Raw genomic sequence first — 21622 nt, 5'->3', positions numbered from 1 at the left:
ATGTCGCACGTGCAAATTTGATCGTACAAGCGAGGCATGAAGGAGTATGGGTATAGGGCAGGCCAATGAGATTGAATAAACATCATGCTCTGAGAGTCAGCGAAGATTCAGTGAGCCAAATGGTCTCCTTCTATGCTGTAAATTTCTATGATTTTACATGTACACTTAAACATACTTTTCATGGATTATCGAAACTGTAGTTGTAATTAACTACAACCTTTTGTAGCTATATTGAGCAATTAATTTTAGTTCAAGCAGCTATAGTACTGCATTAATTGAAGCTGCAATGAACCATCATTAAAAATCAGCTTATTTTAGCTATTCAACTTGCTGGACACATTTTTCCTCAAGAGTGGAGGAAGAAGAGAGGAATGAAAGATAATTGCAAACTGGTAGTATCAGTACTGTGGTCTGAATTTTATTATAACCAGACCGATGCAACTAGTTGTTCATGCCTTTCTGCCCTGTGCACCTAACCAAAGTTAACCAGATACAGTCATAACTTGCATATAGTTTTGCGAATTTATCTTGTTTTTTTATTTCAGTTCTCAGATGGTCCAGAGCCCTTGACATGTCATGATTACCTGCCTGAACTTTCAAAGCATTTGTGCTACATATCTTCCTGCACAGAGCAGAAGGGCAGGTCTGTGTCCTGGGAAGAGCTGGAGACCATGGAACTCCCATCTTTCCAGCCTGCTTACCTGGTCTTGTGCCGAGTCCTCCTCAATGTCATTCATGAGTGCTTGAAACTGAGGTTGGAGCAAAGACCTGCAGGAGAGCCTTCACTGCTGAGTATTAAACAGGTAATCTGCCAACGCTTTTGCAGTCATAAGCATAAGAATTAAAATTGTTCTCAATTTCAGGATTTTTTTTCAACATAATTGCCAATATTTGTGTGTGTCTGTGCTAATTCACGTCTGTATTTGTTTTTGGCTTGTATGTGTGTTTGTTCGTACACATATGCTTATATGTGAGGCACACATTTTTGCAAGAAAACATGCATGATCCTATTGTCATTAACAAGTTGTTTGTTACGGGCGCTATGAATTGTTGATGCATAAGTTAAATATTGCTGCACTTAGTGACATGGGTTTGACCTTCTAAAATAGTGGTGGCCAACCCATGGCCCACGGGGCCGTCAAGAAGTGGCCCCCGAACGTTACCTAAGTCTAGGTAAGTCCGCACAACAGTATTGTGTTTCCAGGTTTTTCTTGATCGAATATTTTTTGATTTATGCTATAAATCAAGAAATATTCAATCTAGAAAATATATTTTGTAGACCAGCTAAAAAGGCTAGTCTAAAACATTACATACCTTCTTGAAGCTCCATATGCAAATGAAACTTATCTGATTAAAATATAGTTTGAATGTAGATAATCATAGCTTAAAATTATGTTTGAGTTTCATAAATAAGGTGATTTCTGTATGTTTAATGTCTGTTTTTGTTGCAAAATTACAAGTTGTTTTTTTTTATAATCTAATTGTGAGGTTTCTGTTGCTAGATATACCTATTTCTGTTTACAACATTCTTGCTCTACTTTAGAGAAACTAACTTGAACAGCTGGTACTTTCAGCAGCATTAGGTCCATACACAGTAGTGTTGATCTGCCATCAGAAGGATGTGTTTTTCCACAAAATGTAGCTTGAAGTTGCTTCTCAAATAGTAATGTAAAGCAATAAGTTGAGAAGTTAAGAAAAAAGTAGGGTGGTTTAATTGCGACAGGATTTTTCTTTAGCCACAGTTGAAAAGACATTTGTTTTTATTGATGCACGTTATCTTTTCAACTCGCCTGGCAGGAAAGTGAAATCTGCTAAATGCCTTTCCAAGAACATCCCATCAATTAAACTTTTTGGTGTTTGGCCTTGCTTAAAAGTGTTTCCGTGCCACTTGAAAGGCTAGCTGCACACGACTGTTTTTTGTTACAGCTGGTGAGGGAGTGTAAGGAAGTGCTGAAGGGCGGCCTCCTCATGAAGCAATACTACCAGTTCATGTTGCGGGAGGTCCTGGGGGAATTACACAGGCAGCAGAATGTTGACAGTAATATTGATGAATTTGAGGAAGACCTACACAAAATGTTAATGGTGAGTATGTAACTGAGGAAACATTCCTGGATTTTCTGTGAGTATATGCATGATGTGCAATCAGGCAGAACCTGTGGGTTTGTTTTGTTGCTGCAGGCAGTTTTTAACTAGCAAAAATAACACATCATTGCTACAGTTGTCTGTTAAAATTGAATCCAGCAAGGAAATTAATGTAATTGTTTAATAAAGTTATTTTGTACAGTGCAGTAGATCTCTTGGTTGAACCTTTCTTGATAAATTTGATTAGTGCCCATAAGAAATCTCACAGCTGCTCTGGTTCCTCATAGCTTTAACACCTCCTCTGCTGCTTCTCACAAAAACCTTTCTTTTGCAACCGCCTTAAAAAGGAGGACTTCCTTTGCCACGTTTGTTCCCTTCTGCTCCAGGCAGTGGCTGTTCTAGGGTACGACTCCACTATTGCTCACAGAGTACTTTGCCCAGTGGTGATTCTGCATGTCTGAACCCGGATGGGTAAATGATGGCCGGTGATTTTACAGGGCAGGGTGGGAGACAGAGGAGATATCACAGATATCACAGCTGGCATGTGACGTCATATCACACATGATCACAGCTGACACATGCACACTTTCTATCAAGGATCACTAAGTATTTTTTTCGCCCACAAAGTATACGTATATTCTGTGAAGCACTTTGAGACATCTCGAAGACGTGATACGGTGCTATATCAAATGGAAGGATTATTTTTTTCTCTCTACTCATCCTCACATTTTCTAAAATTGTATCTCTTCTGCAACAAGCTAGTTTAAGAACATAAGCAACAGGAGCAGGAGTAGGCCGTTCGGCCCCTCGAGCCTGCCCCGCCATTTAATAAGATCATGGCTGATCTTCTAACCTAATTCTATTTATCTGCTCTATCCCCATATCTCTTAATCCCTTTAGTTTTTAAAAAATCTATCGACCACAGTCTTGAATATGTTCAATGACTGAGCATCTGTCACAGCCTTCTGGGGTAGAGAAATCGATAAATTCACTACCCTCTGAGTGAAGAAATGTTTTCTCAACTAAGTTTCTAAAAGGTTAATCCTAAGACTATGACCCTAGTTTTAGATTTTCCAACCAGGGGAAACAGTCTCATACTATCTACCCTGTCAAGACCCTTAAGAATGTTATAGGTTTCTATAAGATCACCTCTAATTCTTCTATATTCTAGAGAATATAGGCCTAGTTTACTCAACCTATCCTCATAGGTCAATCCCCTCATCCCAGGAACCAACCTAGTGCCAATGTTGCATCCACTCTAAGGCGAGTATATCCTTTCTTAGATAAGGAGACCAAAACTGCACACAATATTCTTGGTGCGGTCTCACCAAGGCCGTATACAATTGCAGCAAGACTTCTCTACTCTTGTACTCTAACCCCTTTGCAATAAACGCTGCCATTAGCCTTTCTAATTGTTTGCTGTACCTGCATACTAACTTTTTGTGATTGGTGTACAAGGACACCTAAATCCCTCTGAATACTTACACTATCTAATCTCCACCCCTCTAGAAAATGATCTGCTTTTCTATTTTTTCTACCTAGGTGAATAACTTCACACTTCCCCACATTATACTCCATCTGCCACTTTCTTGCCCACTCACTAAACCTGTCTATGTCCCTTTGCACCCTTCTTGTGTCCTCCTCGCAGCTTACTTTCCCACCTAGCTTTATATCGTCCGTGTTTGTTACAGTACAGCCCTCGAAGTTTCTGAGAAAGGAACATAGTCATGTGTAAAAGGAAGATACATTTCATTTGTTCACTAGTAAGCACAAATCTTTGCCAAGTGTTCTGTTTTGAAATAATCAGTTTATAAAGTTGCATCTACATTCCACCCTTATTTCTCTTTTCTTTGGCCAAGGAAGCAAACCGACAGCAATCTGCGTTTGAATATGTCAATGTAGTTCTATAGGAATCATTCAATGTACCGTCAGATTTTCCCTTCACTTGGTATATTTTCCTTCCCCCACCCCAAAATTGGGAACTTACTGTGTGGGAACATGGTTTCGAGCCCAAGTCCTGCTCTGTGATGTAGCACATTAACACCAACTGATGTTAGTTATTCTTTCATATTGATATAAGTGGTATATCTGCGTCAATTATTTTATTGCAGTAGTATTTTTTCTTAACTGGTGCAAAAATGGCCAGGAACCAATAAACATAATTTCCTCTTCAATTTTAACTATGAAAGATGGGCTCCAGGTGCAATACACAAATATCTGGAAAATTATTTCTGCGTAAAACATTGTAGCTTTTAGATTTTCAAAATATTCTTGGAACTTTATTCAATTGTCATTAAGATACAGGAGCAGATTTTTAGATTGCTTTTGGCGCTGTACATATCTTGCTGGTCTCTCTAGGTTTATTTTGATTACATGCGGAGCTGGATTCAGATGCTGCAGCATTTACCTCAAGCATCTCACAGTCTGAAGAATCTGCTGGAAGTCGAATGGAATTTTACCAAAGAAATTACCCCCTGTATACGAGGAGGAGAGGCGCAAGCAGGAAAGCTCTTCTGGTAAGAGTTCAATAATGAGGTCGGTTAGATTAACCATTGTTAAAATGTGTCCAGAGCAGCCCGTGCCCATTAGATGTGAAAACCTGTGCATGGAAGGAATAAAAATAGAAAGCAAAGCTATTAATCCCCCCCCCCTCCCCCCCAACCCTTCTTGTTTAAAGAAATTGAAAACAGGAAAATATGGGGGAACTCATGGTGGGGTACATAATCTTAGCTGTCTGGCACTTCTTCCCCCCTCCCAAACTGGTATACGGCAGCACAACATGATCCTATAAGTATAGCAACTGAATTCCTATTTATGCACATTGCTCAAATTTGAGTTTATGAATAAAAACTTCACTGTCTAGAGTAAAACTGAGTCAAAGAGCCCAAAAAGTGTCTGGTTCAGGTCTGCGCTGAGTTAGCTAATCTTGGCCAGGGCAGTCATTGGGCCAATACAGTTGACATCAGTAGCCCTGAATTACAGAGGAACAAAGTCACCCAAGATTTACATTGTCCATTGACACTCAGCTAAAGTTTGGATTGTTTCCTTATGATGCCCACGGTAATAATAATAATATTCCTTACATTTGATGTAGCGCCTTATCGCGTTTTTGAGAATCTCAAAGCGCTTCACAGAAAATTCTGTAAAGTGAATTGACTGTATATCTTGTGGGTGAAACGCGACAGTCAATTGTGCACAGCAGTGTCCTACAAAACGTTGTGGATTGAGTGACCAATTATCAGGGGCAAATAATAATATTCCTTACAAATCAAATGTAAGTATTATTATTTGATATAATGCCTCATTATTTTATAATGTCTCAAAGTTCTTCAGAGTTTTTCTGTGCATTTGTAGGGAAATACCACAGCCAATTTGCACACAGCAATGTCCCCACAAGCAGTCAGTGATCATTTTTTATTTGGAGGATTTTTAGCTAGAACATCAAGAAAAGCTTTCTTCTCTTTCCGAATCGTACCATGGGATCTTTTAATATCCACCTGAACCAGGAGACAGGACCTTGGTTTAACTTGTCACCCAAAGGACGGCACCTCCAACAATGCTGCGTTTCCCAGCTCAAATTCCCAATTTGGTGTTTCAACCAACAGTCTCCTGACTAAAACAAGAGTGCTACCAACTGAGCCAGACCAGCATTACTGACATCCCGGTAATTCCTAATCAGTTACATTTGCAGTTCCAAATGTAACCTCATGTTTGATCTGTTGTTATATTCACTCCTAGTTCAGGATTTAGCTGAATTAAAGTGTCATGATGAACTTCCAAGTAAGTTTACAACCATTATAAAATGTTGTATCTTCCATTTCTCCAATTAGTGATATAGCAGGAATGCTGCTGAAGTCCACTGGAGAATTCTTAGACTCTGGCCTCCAAGAAAGCTGTGATTTGTTCTGGGCAAGCGCTGATGACAGTACTGCATCAGATGAGATCAGGTACTGCAGAGAGGTTCATCACAGTTCAATTATAAATTATTATAAACTATAACCTATTTTGGGGGAAGCTGAAGTTTGCCAGTAACAGGTTATCTCGTCTAGATTTAAAGATGTTTATTTTAAGGTTGCTTGAGTTGTTTATATATTATTTTACAATAACTGCAGACCTTGAACCAGTTACTCACAATTCCGATGAGCAGCTCAGTGCAAATTTATAATCTGGATCCGTGCCTGATGTTGAATCTCACCGACATAAAGTTATGCTTTTAGTGATACAGTTTTAATAATATTGATCAGGAAATATTTATAAAACACTTCTATCTTTTAATCTGTTGTAAATCAGATTTGTGTATAATTTGCAGTATTGCAGTGGTAATATTAAAGGTGCTTGGGATTTCCTGTGGGAAGCTATCTTGTTCCTGTGGCCTTATGGATTATTTTTTCAGTTGACGTTGGATAATGACCAACACAGAGTGTACGGTTTAAAATGGTTGTGTTTCAAGTTGCGTCAAAGACATAACCACATTTTAAATACACCATGTTCATAGCATGTGGTGAGTTCTCCGTCATAACAACAAGATTACATTTGTATAGCACCTTTCACGTCGGGAGGATGTCCCAAGGCGCTGGACAGAGTACAGCATTTCAGACCCGAGCTGGGGTTGGGGGGGGAAGGCGGGTGGCCGACGGCATGGTCGAAGAGGAGGGTCTTGAGACGGGACTTGAAGGAGGCTAAGGAGGGGGCGAGGCGGAGTGACTGGGGGATGGAATTCCAGAGGTTGGGGTCAGAGTGGCTGAAGGCTCTCCCGCCAATGGTGGGGGCGGGTGGGTCGGGGGACGTGGAGCAGGCCAGAGCCGGCTGAGCGGAGGGAACGGGCGGGTTGGTAGCGGGTTAGGAGGTCACAGCGGTAGGGTGGTGCGAGGCCATGGAGGGCTTTGTATGTGAAGACCAGGATCTTGAACTGGATCCTCTGAAGGATAGGGAGCCAGTGGAGTCGGGCGAGAGTGGGGGAGATGGGGTCATGGAGTTTGGTGCGGGAGAGGACACGGGCTGCAGAGTTCTGGATTATCTGCAGCCTGTGGAGGGAGGAGTTGGGAAGGACGACAAGCAGGGCGTTTGCATAGTCGAGCCTGGAGGTGATAAAGGCATGAACAAGAGTTTCAGCGGCCTGAGGGGTGAGGTAGTGGCAGAGTCAGGTGATGTTACGGAGGTGAGGGAAGGCAGAGCGGGTCATGGCTTGAATATGGGGGAGAAAAGACAGTTGAGGGTCGAACAAGACCCCCAGGTTCCTGACTGGGTTGGTGAGTTGTAGTGTGCAACCATGGAGGTTGATGCTGCCAGAGCCTGAGGTGCTGAGGCGCTGGTGTGAGCCAATCAGGAGGGCCTCAGTCTTGTTCACATTCAACTGTAGGAAATTTGCCCTCATCCAGGACTTGATGTCCGACAGGCAGTCTGTCAGGACAGCAGTGGGCCTGGAGTTGAGGATGGAGGCAGAAAGGTAGAGTTGGGTGTCATCCGCATACATGTGGAAGTTGACCCCATGTCTGCGGATGATGTCACCAAGGGGGAGCATGTAGATATTAAAGAGGAGAGGACTAATATGAATTACATATTATGTACATGCAATTACATATTATGTACATGCAATTAACATGGTCAAAGTCGCAAATGACATTCTGAACATCTGTGATCAAGGCTCCCTCTGCCTCCTTGACCTCCTCAACCTCTCTGCCGCCTTCGACACTGTCGACCACTGCATCCTCATACACCGACTCTCCTCTTTATTTAATCTTCGCGGACCTGCCCTTGCCTGGATCAAATCTTATCTCTCTCATCGACTCCACTTTGTTGCCTCTAACGGTTTCTCCTCCAGCCCCTGCACTGTCACATCTGGCGTCCCTGACAGATGTTCAGAATGTCATTTGTGACTTTGACCAGGGCTGTTTCCGTGCTGTGGGCAGCGCAGAAGCCGGATTGGAAGGGTTCAAAGAGGGAATGGCGAGAGAGAAAGGAGTGGAGCTGGGACACGATGACTCGTTCCATGTCCTTGGAGAGGAATGAGAGGTTAGAGATGGGACAGTAGCTGGAGAGAAGGGATGGGTCCAGGGAAGGTTTTTTTCAGGATGGGAGTGATGACAGCCGTTTTTAGGGGGGGGGGTGGAAATTGACCCGGTGGACAGGGAGAGGTTGATAACATCAGACAGGAGAGGGGCCAGAAGGTCGAGCTAGGAGATGAGGAGAGAGGTGAGGATGGGATTGAGGGAACAGGTGGTGGGTTTGAGTTTGCGAACAATCGGGGAGAGGGAAGAAGGAGAGATAGGGTCAAAGGAGTATGGGGGGATGGATGGGGGGTGGTTCATGAGGGAGAGGTGATGTGGGGGTGGCTGTGGATGGGGCTGAGGTGGCTGAATGTATTCCCTCGATTTTAGATTCGAGGAAGTCCAGTATCTCCTCACAGTTGGAGTTTGAGGAGAGGATGGGCGAGGTATGGGAAGGTCGACGGAGGAGACGGTTAGTGGTGGAAAAGAGAAACCGGGGGTTGTCCTTTGCCTCCAAGATAACCTTGGAGTAGAAGGAGGACTTGGCGGAGGCAAGAGCTCAGCGGTAGATGTTGGTGTGGTGAAGCCAAATCTGCCGATGGACCTTTAGTTTGGAATTGGTCCAGGCGCGTTCGGCAGCTCGCACTTGTTGCCTTGAGGGAACGGTGATGGCTGGTGTACCAGGGGAATTTATGGGAGTATGAGGCAGTTCGGGAGGTGAGGGGGGCAAGGGAGTCCAGAATTGAGGAGAGGGAGTTGTGGAGAAAGGAGAGTGAGGAGGGGAGATTGGTCAGTGAGGGCCAGAGGTGTAGGAGTTCAGATGACTCCAGGGCAGTGGAGAGGGAGGAAATTTTTTTCCTTGGACGGTATAACCAGTTTCATTGGGCAGTAGGGCACTGCATTCACATGAAGAAAGAAAATTCAGTACTTCTTTGCACATTCTGTTGTTCAGTTAGGGTGCTTTCTAAGACAGAAGTCCAAGGGCAGCACCTAACTTAAAGGGGCCAGGGTTAAAAGTATTATATTATTTTAAAAGCAAGGTGACTGATGATAACGGCGCCATGTTAATTGCATGCACATAATATGTAATTCATATTGTTCCAAATGGAACATGATACAATAACAACCAAGGCAAAGATTTTGCTTTAAAGTGATCAGTGAGATAGTTGTCTTTCTTTCCTTCAAACCCTCCCCCGCCCCACACACACACCCTCAGTTTTTTTAATGCATTTACTTGAGAACAATTATTGATGTGAAGCGAGGTCCTTTTTCAAAAGTGCTAGATCTGAAGAACTTGGGGAAGGAGGCGGTGCAGGTGGCTGGTTTTATCTCAAATTCTGACGTGAATTGTCGAGTACTTTTGACACAAAACTGAACTTGGGATTCATCTCTTCACAGACGATCAGTTATAGAGACAAGTCGCACACTAAAAGAGTTGTTCCACGAAGCTCGAGAGAGGGCATCTAAGGCTCTGGGGTTTGCTAAAATGCTGAGAAAGGTATTTGTGTTTCTGTGTGTGTGTGACCACATAACATTCTATTGCTACACAAAGGATTATTGACCTGATTTGTAAAATAAAACTGTCTTTTTCATCTTATTTAGGATCTAGAAATAGCAGCTGAGTTTACTTTGTCAGTTCCTGTCCCAGACATGTTGGAAGCTCTTAAAACAAAACAATACGTCAAGGTAATGTTTCTGTTTATAAATGTTTACACCAATTTCTGTACTGGAACGCATTGTGTCAATGTTTACGTTCCCAGCAAATACAATACATGTTGCGTTTATGGGATAATAGCAAGCAGGAGCTTCCTGAGCTTACACTTGATCACAAGAAATGTTCAAATGAAGACAACCTTTTGCTCTTATTGATTTCATCTTTCCAAAATACCAGTCTGATAGTGCCAAGAAATGCATTCACAACCATTAGATGGATAGTTTCTGGGTTCAGTCTGATATTTATTGGGTTGTCCAACGTGCATTTGTATTTGAGCGTAGAGTTGCTTTATGGTGGTACGTTGTGCGCTTATATTTAATAACTGCTCAGTGTATTCTGAGTTAATTTAGTCTCAATGTCTCCCAAATTCATCACAAGTAATTGCCAGGAATAGCAAAGTTATATTTAATCAAATAGATAACAGGTATTTAAACTTGCGGTGGCATAATGTTGTATTCTGACCACCACTATCTTGTCTATTTAGGGTGTCAAATTAAAGTTAGTTACATTTCCAAACGTAGAGTACGTTGATGTAATCGTTGCATTTGGTATAGTGCCTTGCAATGTAGGAAGCGCTTCACAAGATTTACTGTGAATTGGTGCAACTGGATATTTGTGGGCAAACCTGGCAACACAGTTGCACATAAATGTTGTAGGGTTGATCCCCAGTCTGTGCTTAGTTAGCTAATTGGAGCTGGGGTGGTAATTGGAGACACTGTTATTGATCTCTCTAATGTCAGAGAGAGGAATAGTAGCCAATGTTGCTGAAACTAACTGCCCAGCAAATCCTGCTGAGGGGAGGTACTGTGGGACACATTATACATTATAAGGGGTCTATACTGTGTTTGCTTTTTATCAGGTGGGTGCTGGTAGCGCAGGCACATTATTTAGCTGCACCATCTTGCCCTTTCAGGTTCAGATTCCTGGACTGGACGACCTGCATATTTTTGTTGCAGTTGATCTTGCGGAACAAAAGCCTCAGATCCTCCAGCTGCTCAATGCAACAGCTGGAAAGGATTGCTCCAAGGAATCTGATGAATCTGTGGATGAAGCCTATTTACTCCTCATCAAAGATGGCCTTAAGGACAGAGAGCAGGAGATGAGTTGGGGAATGTGGGAAGGTGAAACCATCAAAGTACTGCCCCAGGAAGAAACTGTGGCCACCTTGAGAAGCATGCAGGTATGTGGGGTGAAATTAAGCAGGTTATGATTTGCCTGCAGACAATACAGATATAAAGTACTGGACTATTCGGTTTTATACATGGAGTTTATGTAATATACAGAAGAATGTTTAGTTTAATTCATGAGAGAATGAATTATAAAAGTAATGTTCACACATAGAATATTTTTCTATTATCTATTACATGTTCTATTAATAGTGCACGTTAAATACACACAGAATGATTCTCAGGTGAGTGCAGTGTAGCCACAGTGAGAGACTGATCTTTCGCTTACGTGAGTAAAGATCAAGTAGCTCACAACTAACTGAGGCTGAAGAGCCTTAATTCAAGCATAAATATGTCATCAAAATCTTCTAAATAACTTTACTTCTCTTTAGATTAAAAACTTATTACTGGTAGTCGTGCACTCTTCACATCTTGTGAATCAGCGCAAGACATTTCAGCAGTCCATTGAAACCCTGATATCTCTGCGGCGTGAACAGACATCCAGCCAGCCTGTCATAGCCAAAGCCCTGGAGCAGCTGAAGGTACATTACACAGTTCTGACTCAAAGAATAGTAAAGCAGCAGTATAGTAAGAGGCCATTTGGTCCATTACGATTATACTGATGCCAGCTATTTAACCTAATCCTAATTCCCTGTGTTTTCCCCCTACTCTTTTTATATTGTTTCTTGTCAATAATCACCCAATTCTCCTGGATATGTTCTGGTCTTAGTTTCAATAGTCACTAATGATAAAGCAGTCCATGTTATAATAACTGCATGATTTTAAAAAAAAATTCTGCCTTAATTCTTCTAGTTGATAATCTTATCCTCTTTTTACCAATTCACTTACTCACAGCAATAATCTTTTCACTCTTGTCTTCTCAAAATTTATGATTTTGTTTTCCAAGTTATAATCTTTGAGCAATAATAAAGCTTCCTGTTGATCAGTTTTTTGACGAACAGATTTTCAAAATTGTAGGTTCCTTCTGTAAGGAAGTATAACTGACATTGTATACAAATAATTATGTTATCGTCAGGGGAGGGATTTGTCTTTTGACTATTGAAGGTCATGAAGAGAAGTAAATCCCAAACTGATATAGACCTGAAACTCCACTAATAATACAGTTTAAACATTAGTTTTGTTTGAGGTGGTTGAGTTTCCTGTAGAATTATTTGAAGCTAAATCGTGCTGTTTATTATTTAATGCATTTTGATGTGTTTGATATTATAAATTGGAAAAAGACAATAGGAAATACAAATATTCTGTTTTTGGCTTCTGCGTTTGCTCCTTTACCTTCGCAGTTTTGAATTTAATTTCCTGTAGGATACACATGCTCAGGCAGGAGGAGTTTTAATGCATTATTTCTGTTTAAGAGCCAATAAAAGTTTAATTATTAAAATAATATGGAACAATGCATATCACAGTCTAGGCCAACACAATGATGTTGCATTCTTGAAGGTGCCATCCGTTGGATTAACTTTAAACCATAATCCCCATGTCTGCCTGTTAAGGTGGACTTTAAAGATCCCAAGGACTATTCAAAAAGAGAAGCGAGTTTCTCCCCATGTGCTAGCCATTAATCCAGATAAATTGGTCATTCACTGCATGGCTGTTTGTGGGGCATTGCTATATGCAAATTGGCTTTTGAATTCGCTTCCAAATATGCAATCGGTACATTCTTCATCATTTGCCTTTGAACTGCTTTGAAGCATTCTGAGCGCTATGTGAAATGCAAGTATTTTTATTATAATACATCTGACTGACTATTTCCATTTTAATTTTCAGCATGAAGCATTATTGCTGTGCAATAAGATTAGTAATGCAATAAATCGGATTGACAAGATGTTTAATTCTGAGTTTGAAGCTGAGGTCGATGAGTCTGAATGTGCGACCTTACAACAGTACTACAGGGAGACCATGATTGAAAGCTATAACTTTGGTTTTGAGGTAATGTACCCACTGCTGTGCTTTATATAAAATAGGCTAAGATTAGTAAGAAATCCAATGTGCCAAAGAGCCTTTACGTCAAATACTAAAAGGGTTACTAAGTTATTTTAATAGTTGCCTGCAGCAATTGTACAGCATGGTTAAGCAGTCTAAGGAAAAGTAATACAAACTCTTGTTTTAAAATTCTTTTAGTAACATTAGGATATTTACATACTTTTTCTTAAAAAAAAATCGCTCCCTCGTTTGCCTCAAATTGTAATTGTCACCCTACCACCTGCTGCCTCAGCTAGAAAGGCCAGGTTGTTATGTGGAGAAAGTATTTTTTTTAGAACTACTATCAGTATTGCTTCATAATTGTTTGGCAGGTGTCCCAGTTTGAACTGGAAGAGCAGGCTTGTAGCACTTTGGAATTAATTTATTTCATGCTCCAAAGAGTAGCCTTGTCTGAGAACGGATCAAATCCCTCCCTCAGAGTTTGGTGTGTTCGAGTGTCTTAGCTCTTGAAGCCATAAACTTCTCATCATGTGGCAAGTGGTCTTTCCACTTCCATTACTTAGGCTGCTCTAGTCAATTTTCTTTAAAATTAAAGCTTTATACATATATTTTAAAAGTCCTTTAAATCTAGTGTTAATGTTGCTATGATTTAGTTGTTTTGGCACTCATTGCTGGCGTCAGGTCAGGTGGAGCCCAGTAAGATACTCTTTGTACTCTGCCCCCTACCGTGTACTTTAACTCGACTTCAGAAGAGCATCTCCTGAATCAATATGACATTTCCATTTCCAGCACTATCTGTGTTCTGAGGAAGATTGACAAATTGAGGCCAAGTTACTTGTATTCTTGTGCTGTGGGCTTATGGCCAGTTAGACCTGAATTAAGACTGAGTCTCCCAGCTCAAAAAAGGATACACCCATCAATCCAGGCTGAATTTGAACTTAATTCCCTAATGTTTTCAGTGCATTAACTTTGGATTCTTTGCTTTTTGTTTTTCTACTGAGTATATTTTAAACAAAGTGTTAGATGACGTTTGAGCTCTCTTTGTTATAAACACTAGCTTTGTGTTAGCAATTGTAGAAAATTATTAATATTTGAGAAGAAGGCTACAGATATACAAGTTTGTAAAAAAAATTGTTTGTGCATGCTTGCCTGCATTTTTTTATTCCAGTATCACAAAGAGCTTGTTCGTCTGATGTCTGGAGAGTTTAGGCAGAAGACTGGTGACAAATTTATCAGTTTTGCCAGAAAATGGATGACCTACGTTCTTACAAAATGTGAAAGCGGGAGAGGTACAAGACCCAGGTTAGAAAGGATGTTCTTTTAATATAGGATCCTCTTTCCCTCAGCCAGTTATCTTTTTAATTTCTCTGCATCAGAAGGTTATGGGTTTAATCCCCACATCAAAACTTGATCTCGTACTCTTGACTGACACTCCAGTACATGAGCCGTGAGTTTTGGGATATGCCATCCGTCAGGTGAAATGTTAAACTGATATCCGTCTGCCTGTTTTCGGGTGAACATTAAGGTCTCGTGGCATTATTTCAAAGGAAAGAGAGTTTCTCTGAGTGTCTTGTCCTCCAGATTAATTGGTCATTCACCTCATGGCTATTTGTGTAGTGCACAAAATGGCTGGGTAGTTGACCACAAAACCTGCCACTATAATACTGTATATAACACTTTAATTACTTGATGGTAATTACTGTAAATTGCTTTGAGTTGCTTTGCGATAAGGATCTTTCTTGCTTCTAATGTGTCTCATTGCAGGTGGGCAACCCAGGGTTTTGATTTTCTTCAGGCAATTGAACCGGCATTTATATCAGCTCTTCCAGAAGATGACTTCCTGGTAATGTCTTGAGATTTGTTTCTGATGTGATTTTTCATGTTAATATTCTGTCTTCAATTTGATTGAATTTCTGTTGATGTATCACTAGAAGGAAAAGGGTGGCTTGAAGAATTTGTTTTCACAGAGGGTTGTTGGAGTGTGGAATGCTTTAACACAAATAGCTGTTGAGTCCAACTGAGTATTTAAGAGGCAATTGAATAAATGCGTGAGGAAAAATTATAGTAAAGGGTAAAAGGAAAGAGCCGGGCAATAGGATTAGGAGATGGCTGTGGTCGGGGAAAAGCACGACACATGAGACGAATGACCTCCTGCATTACTGCAGTATACCTCCTATCTAATTTGCACACCATGGCTAAATGTCTCGATCATGTTTTATCAAACTTACTTTACTGAAACAAATGCTCCGGGCAAAGCTCCCGCGCACCATTAACACTATTATTACTCTTCTTGCGCAACTACATGAACGTAAAATAATTTGTGCTATTTTTCAGTTCACAAATAGTTGTCTTGTGTATTGTTCACTGGGGTATATACTGTCCTGTGCTCCATTTCATTGCATTGCTGTCTTTCAAGTGATTAAGTTGAAAAGTCAGAACTTTATTCTCGGAACTGTAGAGTTTTGTTTAGGAGTTTATTTTTCTCTTTTGCAGAGTTTGCAGTCTCTGATGAATGAGTGCATTGGTCATGTGATAGGCAAGCCTCATAGCCCTATTACAGGTTGGTGTTGTATAATCACTGCGATTTTTCCATTAACAATAATTTTGTGTATTATTAAACTACATCATTCTTTTTTGTATTTAGATGTTATTGCACCATTTCATTGTAAGTTGCTTTTGGATGACACAGTAGTATATATCAACATGTTTTCACCACTGTGCCCATCCATTTATTCCCTTATCAATGCTGTTTACCTATGCTTGGACTTAAATAAAAAGATGGGCTTGCCATCGGGTTGGCACAAGGCAAGGCATTAGCGATGAGCATTTTGTTTACATTTTCATCCTGTTACGTGGAAAACCTAACTCTTTTCTGCCATGGTGCCTGCCAATTGCATGTAATGTTAGTCCTTGTGCTTCACAGCAGTAGTTCTGGTTGGGAAAGCAGTGTTTCTCTCGTAGATTTCCTGAGCATTTACTACTGATGACATTAATGGCTCAGCCATGGCTTTATAGTAATATTAATATTATTTCCAGGGATTCATCGAAACAGTCCTCGTCCCATCAAAGTGCCTCGATGCCACAGTGACCCACCAAATCCACATCTCATCATTCCTACGCCAGAGGGGTTCAGGTAGAGTACTCCATGCAGTCTTAACATTGGGACAACTTGAAGCAGGCTAGGAAATCTCTCTCGTACCTGTCAGAGTATGCTTTGCAGCTTCAGATATTAATAATCGTAAACCTAATGGCTTGATGCATTGGTTCCACTCTGGGATCTTAAATTCAGTGGTGACATTCAGCATTAAAGAAGGGAGAAAAGAAGGTGACTAAATTAATACATGGGTTTGGGCATTCAAGTGATGAAGACTGATTGCAGAAGCTAGAAATGTTTACATTGGAAATGTGAAGCTTGAGAGATAATCTAGTTAAAGTCTTCCAGATATTAAAGAGTATGAACAACTAGACTCTCAATACCTTTATTCAATATCTTTACCCACAGCAAGGGACCATGATCTCCAACTCAAAAGGGGCTGATGAACAGACAGGTCAGATTTAGCTACTATAGTCGAGATTAGTTCAAAGTGAAACAATTTTCCCAGGGCAGGGTCAGAGTTGATGATATGGGCTACTTCAAGAGGGATATTTGCTTTTTGATGGTGAAAGGGAATGGGGTGAGGGGCTGCATGAGACAGGGAGGGATGGTATTTGAAAATATAACCAGGCAGGTGGTCTTTTCTGATCCTGCACATTCCTATGTTTCTATAAAGCTCACACCAAGCTAAAGAAGTGAAGATTCATCAGTAATGCCATCTTCAGTTTATGATTATTAATAGTAATCCTTGCATTTGATATAGCACTTTATTAACATGTTATTGAAACATCTCAAAACACTACTGTAAAGTCTTGTGACTGTGTGTACACTTATTAATGCAAATAGTAATAATTATCCTTACATTTGAAATGGCGCCTTTCACATCAGAAGGATGTCTCAAAGCGAAAAAGGAAGCACCAACAGTACCAAGATTATCAGAGACAAAAAATAAGTAAAGTGGGAAAAAATACTATAGAAGTTGTAAAAAAAATTGAGGAAAGGGAGAGAAAAGCTAAAGAGAACGTAAATATAGAATAATATGAAAAGGACTAGGTTTAGGGGAAAAAATTGGGCTTAAAAAATAATTGAACAGGGAAAAAGTAGATGGGCAACAGGCAAGTCAGTTTCAGTTTAAATGTAGTGTGAGGGCTTACCAACTTGCAGTTATGTAGGGCCCTAATGTAGAGTAACATAACCATCTTGAAGCACTTGACAGAATGGTGAAGGACACCGAGGCGGGAGGTGAACATAGGCGTGGTCAAGAGGTAGGTTTATACAGCTTTTGAAGATACATGGGGAGGGGTGGGAGGGCAAGACAGAGGGAATGAGCTTCGAACCACTGCCTGTTATTTTATACACTGGTGGACATTTCTGACCTGTCAGAAGTAAATATTCCTAACGGTGATGAAATACTCTGTCAACCGTTGGAATAACTGAGAACAGTTCTGGTACATGGATCATTAGACAGCACTGCAGAGATTGACACCTTACACCAAAACACTTAACACATGATGAGAAGCAACATGACGGAGCTCCAGTGCATCAAATAGGTTATGCATTGCTGTATACTTTAAAATGATCTCTTTTGGAAAGTGTGGTGCATAAACCTTTAACCAAGTTTCTAATTAATATCCTTTTCCCCTCTCCTTCGCCCCTTGTTTTCCCCTTCCCACATGGTTTTCATGCCCCATTTCCTGTCATGTGATTTGCTTCTAGCTCTCTGCTAATGTTTCTGTCGAGCAGGCAGTGAGGATGTGGGGAAGAAGGAGGTGGGGTGGGTAAATAAACAACCTTTGAAATCTAAACCCTCACCACCACTAACGCAGTGTCTGAGCAGTTCTGTCCAACAGCAAGGAAAAAGCAGGAATTTTTTCTAAAAATATAGCTGTGAGTTTTCCTCTGTCGCTAATATTGAGCACAATGTAATATGGAGTATGAAATATTTTTAAATTGCTCTAAAATATGTTCCCTAGTTTTTGCTTAAAAAAAACATTTCTGTAGAGAATATATAATAGTATATAATTTTAAATCGTATCATTCCATTCCTTGCTCCAAGCAAGATTGTTGTGTTAATCAATTGCTTGCACATATTGTTCTTTTTATGAAAACTCATATTTACAGTCCGCTGCTCCCACGTGTTTTGGAATTGTTTTCTGAGTGTCTCTTCCTCTCACAGCCCCAGGAGTCTTGGCTCTGAAGTCCGGAACCAAAGTGTCGCTGCTGTCATTCGCACCACTCCTATAGTCGGGATTGACCTTAATCACACCAAGCCGACAAACAGTGCAACTGAAATGAGGTTAGCTACACTTGAAAGTGTGAACTCATGCTCATTGTGAAGTTGACATCTGTTGGCTTTTTCTTTATATAAATATATATCAATCAGTTGGTTGGGAGAGGGATGAAAGAATGTTATCATATAATAATGATTGATTAATTAATAATAATTGTTAATAATAACACTAATCCTTACACTTGATATAGTACCTTTCACGTCAGGAAGATTTACCAAAGCACTTCAGGATAGATATACCGTCGGTGTTTGTAAAATGGAGTGACTACATATAGGTCCACGTTAAATACTTTGTTCCCATTTAAATATAAATTTCAATGAAGTAAATACTAATTGGATAGAACATGAGCAAACTGACCCACTGGAGGTATCAGTATAGATTTGAGTGAAATTTACTTTTGAGTTTGCATTATTGATCCAATGCCCCTAGGTGACCTGAATCCTGAAAGTTCAGCTATATTTGATTGAGTTGATCTGAATAATAAGCTCTGCTGTCCCTCCTTTTAGGTTAAGTGAAGTTCAGCAGTTACTGCTGCTGTGACTTTGTGATTCACGTGGATGCTAATACAATGTGGTGCTATGAATTATAGTTAAAGTGAGTTTAAAGTTGAGTGCATGCTGTAGTGCACAGTTGCTAGGGAAGATTTGAATGGTCGTGTGCTGATCCTGAGGTTGCATTGCGTGTTCACGTGGAGAGAAATGCGGGTTTGACTGGATCTCAGAATGAAAGAATTTAGTATATAGTGGCTGTAACTTTGTAATTATATATATATTATATATATATATAAAAAGGTTTGAGGAAAATGTAGGGAATGGGATTGGAGTCATTCCAGTTTCGGAGCTAGCACCAACATTATGAACCAAATGGTCTCTTGTTTTACAAGATGGGTCTGTAATAAGAAATGAAAACATTAGTAAGCAGGGACATTGAGTTCATTTAGAAGATGGCAACTGGCCTTTATGCTGAGCATTGTGGCTTTGTACGTCTCATGAATAAATAAGGACAAAAAATTGGTCAATTTTGGTTAAGAAATCGGAACGGGAATTCCTTGTGGTGTTGCTGGAAGTAATAATAATTCTTACATCTGGTAATCTTTTTACATGTCGCGAGGATGTCAAAAGATGCTTCACAGAATTTACTGTAAAGTGCTGTGTGTTTTGTGAGTGAACAAGGCCGCTAATCTGCACAAAACAATGCCCCTCAAACAGCCATAAAGTGAATGACCAATTTTATTGTTGGCCAGGATAGTGGGAGAAACTCGTTTCTCTTTTCGAATTGTGCCATGGGACCTTTAACGGTTCACTTAAACATGCAGATGGGGCCCCGGTTTAACATTTCAACAGAAAGGACGCCAATTCCAACAATGCAGCACTCACTCCCCCAGCACTGCATTGGAATGTCACCCTAGAAAATATGGGCTCCAAGTAATGAAGTGGGGCTAGAATCTACAATCTTCTGACTCAGAGACGAGAGTGCTACCAACTGAACCAGACTGAAACCTACTTCTGCATTCCTATGTCATGATGCTCATCTGGGTAAAAGATTAAATGAAGGATTGGTAGCAGTCTTGTAATTTCAATCTTGTAATTTCAAAGACTCATAACTCACAAGTGCCATTGGGGTAGGAGAGTTCTGGAAACTTTTCTGAAAAAAGGCACAATAGAAATCTCTAGACACTCTCATTGAGATCTCCCTTAGGGGTGGTATTGGGCGTTCAAAAGTATTGTTTAAAGTTTGGGAGTTTCAGTGATCTTTCTTAAAAATTTTACTTTTTATTTTCCTGATGTTGACCGTCCCCTTTTCCCAAAACTGAAAATAATACCAACCCAGAAGGTACTGCCAGCAAGCTACTGTATTTGAAGCAAATGTTTGCAGCACAAGAATGTGGTTTTGAAAGCTGTGTGGAACATTTAGTCCTCCAAAGGCTTTGCAGGATAAACATACCATTCATTCAATTACTTAATGGCCACCTAATTGGAGTTCCACAAATTGTACTTTGCTTTGGGCATGTAAGGTATATGAGTTCTCTATCACAAGGCAGCCCTGTGGCAGAACCAACAGATGTGTCTATCTTGAGCTGACATTCCAACCTTCTCACTGCAAGTATTGTCACAGAAGTCACGTTTGAATCATGGAGAAGTGTTAATGTGTTTTGCGACAGGGAGTGTTTGTAACTTTCCCTTTTTTTCTCTTGGAAAATTCATGGTAGAAGGAGGAGGGGAACAAGCAAATTAACCAGCAAAAAATTGTTAAAGCAGTACGTTTCCTCGACGGCCTCAAGACCCGATGTGGGTCTTGAACCCACAACCTTCTAGCTCACAGGCAAGAGTGCTACCAACTGAACCAGGCTAATGTATCCTGTGAAAAGGAAAGGGAGATGGATGCTTTCAGGAAAGGGGAATAATTAATAATAATTCTTACATTTGTGGCAGAGGAAAAAGATTAGCTGCAGTAAGTGATTAAAGTACATTTCTATGCTGTGGTATGTGAGGGAATGATTTTCATGTGAGTTTCTCTCTTGAAAAAGGGGTTCGAGTGTCCCTGAAAATGACCGTTTAGCATCCATAGCAGCCGAGCTCCAGTTCAAGTCACTGAGTCGGCACTCCAGTCCCACTGAAGAGCGTGAGGGTAAGGACATTGTGTGGCAATTTAGTTGCACTCTCTTTAAGATCCATTCTTTCCAAGTGCCATAAATTCCCATTAAGTTTTTGCTTTCACCACAGAATTCACTGCATTTTTTATTGCTTTTCCTGCTCCCAAACCAGAACCTACATATCCAAAAGGAGATCCAAGCCTTAGTGCCCGACGAAGTTGGGAACTCCGCACTCTGCTCAGTCAGTCTAAAGGTAATGGGGACATTTTGATGGTTGTACTTCATAAAGGTACTTTTCATTGTGAAGCAACACTGCAATATATGTTCACAGATCAACGATTTGTGATTCTAAGCACTGTTACATGCAAATACAAGGATTATTATACTATTACACATCAATTACAAATCTACCCAGTGGGCTGGAAATTCTTTATTGTACGGTTTTGTTCTGAGTAAAAAAGTAAAAATGAACTTTTTTTTAAATCACTAGATATTGCTGCCAAGCAGAATCGATTGGAGATTGTCCGCAAGTCCATTAAATCTTTCGAGGAGCAAAGGAACTGGCAGATGAAACAAAAAAATATAATCGGTCAAGTCTGTGATATCCCCAAATCTTATGATAATGTCATGCAAGTCGGATTAAGAAAAGTGACATTTAAATGGCAGAGAGGAAACAAAATAGGTAATGTTGGATATATGAAGAAAAATAATTAGTGTTTGTTTAATACGTTTAGCTGTTGGGCAGAATAATGTT

General features: G+C 40.3%; 1 protein-coding gene across 1 annotated transcript in view; it reads left to right on the top strand.

Annotated features, from left to right (window-relative positions):
- Positions 1–21622, top strand: part of map3k4 (mitogen-activated protein kinase kinase kinase 4) — a 62332-nt gene that overhangs the window by 29964 nt on the left and 10746 nt on the right. The window contains exons 4-20 of the mRNA XM_042332756.1: positions 546–803; positions 1927–2082; positions 4441–4598; positions 5913–6029; positions 9468–9567; positions 9672–9755; positions 10697–10963; positions 11342–11491; positions 12735–12896; positions 14059–14192; positions 14655–14733; positions 15384–15450; positions 15927–16023; positions 18161–18280; positions 20803–20903; positions 21041–21121; positions 21359–21550. Coding sequence (XP_042188690.1) covers positions 546–803; positions 1927–2082; positions 4441–4598; positions 5913–6029; positions 9468–9567; positions 9672–9755; positions 10697–10963; positions 11342–11491; positions 12735–12896; positions 14059–14192; positions 14655–14733; positions 15384–15450; positions 15927–16023; positions 18161–18280; positions 20803–20903; positions 21041–21121; positions 21359–21550 — 2323 coding nt within the window. The remainder of the gene's footprint in view (positions 1–545; positions 804–1926; positions 2083–4440; positions 4599–5912; positions 6030–9467; positions 9568–9671; positions 9756–10696; positions 10964–11341; positions 11492–12734; positions 12897–14058; positions 14193–14654; positions 14734–15383; positions 15451–15926; positions 16024–18160; positions 18281–20802; positions 20904–21040; positions 21122–21358; positions 21551–21622) is intronic.

The sequence above is a fragment of the Callorhinchus milii genome, unplaced genomic scaffold, assembly GCF_018977255.1.
Source record: "Callorhinchus milii isolate IMCB2004 unplaced genomic scaffold, IMCB_Cmil_1.0 Scaffold3, whole genome shotgun sequence".
Lineage (NCBI taxonomy): Eukaryota > Metazoa > Chordata > Chondrichthyes > Chimaeriformes > Callorhinchidae > Callorhinchus > Callorhinchus milii.
This window is presented reverse-complemented; position numbering and strand designations above follow the sequence as displayed.